Here is a 1814-nt window from a genome sequence, read left to right on the forward strand (position 1 = left end):
GGTAAGGAAAGCATCAGATGAGCTACCTGAGAAACTAACGTTACGTTTCCCCACTTTAAAACCAAACAAACATGGCCGCTCACCCTGCTGATCAGCTCTCTTCACTGCCATCGACGGCTCCAGCGTGTTTCCTTTTCAGGTGCTGCATCATAACAGTGGTGCTTCCGTGCCATGTTCATTTGTTTTTACATGTTTGCATGTTTTGCATGTTACGACTTTTTTTGCTTTACAAAGCGCAGGCTGTCTGTGAATTAAGACGCAGTTGCGTTTGCGGTATCGGTCATTAGAACAGTTGACGTTACTGCCTTTTGAAAACAGCCTTTGCTCACCTTCGGCGCTGGCTCGCTCTGCCGTATTTTTTTTCTTCCCGCGTTTCAATCAAGTGGCAGTGATGACGACGGCGGCGGATGACGCATTAATCGCGCGACACAACTAATCAATGATGAAATTCGTTGCCAACGCTTTTAAAAGTCGATTTGTATCGATTGGTTGTTGCAGCCCTAGTGGCAACATTTTCTTTTTTCCACCCTGGACAGGAAAGCTACTTGAAGATGTTTACGGCTGTGTTAAAATAAAAATGTTTTCCAATCCTGAATCAATTCTTCTATTAATTCCTAGAGATTAACTCATAATCCAAAACAAAATTCAGTTTTTCTTCAACTTTCCATCGAGACTTTTCTTTTCTTCTTTGTATTTCTGTAAGATGAGTTTTTGTTCCTTTGAGGAGAAGTAATGGTCATGATTGGTTTGCTACCTTGAATTGCCCCTTTCTACCTGAGCGTTCACGGATTCATGATCAGTTCAAGCTGGATTGAGTTAGTGAGTTGATAACCAGCTGGTCTTAACACACATCCTGATTGTTGTGGGTTGGTTAAACTGGATTGACTGGAAGTAATCCCGCTAGATTGAGTTTGCTTTGGGGTAAGGGTATCTGTAGAGAACATGTCAGAGACCACAAAAGATTTAATTTGGCATAACTTTACTTTTCATCAGAATAAGGCCCAAACCAACCGGCCACAGCTACAATGACATCATATAGTTTAAGGTGTACTCCTTTGTTACAGTTGACTGATAAAAGACCAGTCTTAGATTGTAAGATTTTTTTTTTTAATCATCTGAAATGTCAGAAAAAACTAATGTGGGCCACATTTTTTTATTTTTATTTTGAAAGGTTTAAACATAATTCTTTTCATTTCATAACTAAGCACTGATTCATTTGGGCCTATTGCATAAAATCCATAAAGAAACGTTCAACTCGGGAAACTTTTTCCTGGCTCTTTGTGCAAAATGGTTTAACCATCATGTGAATTCTGAATATTTCAAACAAAAACATCAGTGGATTATAAAGCTGCATGCTTCATTTACTGTACCACTGTGTGACCTCATTCTATTTCATTCTTTTGCAGCTAAATACAGAGAGGAATTCAAGCTCATCATTGACCGAATAGCTGTGGTGAAGTCAGAGAATGTGAGTGAACTCTGCAGATATTTTTACCTTTTGTGGCAAAAAGCCTTTACCATCAATATTACAAACCATGCTGACTTAGGACTGGCATTTATTACAGCTAAGAGATAAGAGGATATTAAAGAGAATGGACTAAAAATAATGTTTCTTGTTCCACAGTGGAGAAAGTGTCAAAAGAGATAAAATATATTTATAAACAGAAGCCATAGTGGGGTGATATAAGTTAGAGATAAAATTTTCATTTTCAAAAAAATTTAATCGCATTTTTTTTAAATCTTTTAGTTTCATGATAAAGATGGCTATATATAAATGACTAGATATATTTTAAATGATTTTTCATGTCAATATG

General features: G+C 37.1%; 1 protein-coding gene across 2 annotated transcripts in view; it reads left to right on the forward strand.

The window, feature by feature from the left end:
* The window catches only part of LOC107083702 (ankyrin repeat domain-containing protein SOWAHA-like), a 49854-nt gene that overhangs the window by 7847 nt on the left and 40193 nt on the right, over positions 1–1814 (forward strand). For both annotated transcript variants that reach the window (XM_015373120.1, XM_015373119.1), the window contains exon 2: positions 1407–1468. In XM_015373120.1, coding sequence (XP_015228606.1) covers positions 1407–1468 — 62 coding nt within the window. The remainder of the gene's footprint in view (positions 1–1406; positions 1469–1814) is intronic.

This window comes from Cyprinodon variegatus, unplaced genomic scaffold (assembly GCF_000732505.1).
Source record: "Cyprinodon variegatus isolate N-32 unplaced genomic scaffold, C_variegatus-1.0 Scaffold81, whole genome shotgun sequence".
Taxonomy (NCBI): domain Eukaryota; kingdom Metazoa; phylum Chordata; class Actinopteri; order Cyprinodontiformes; family Cyprinodontidae; genus Cyprinodon; species Cyprinodon variegatus.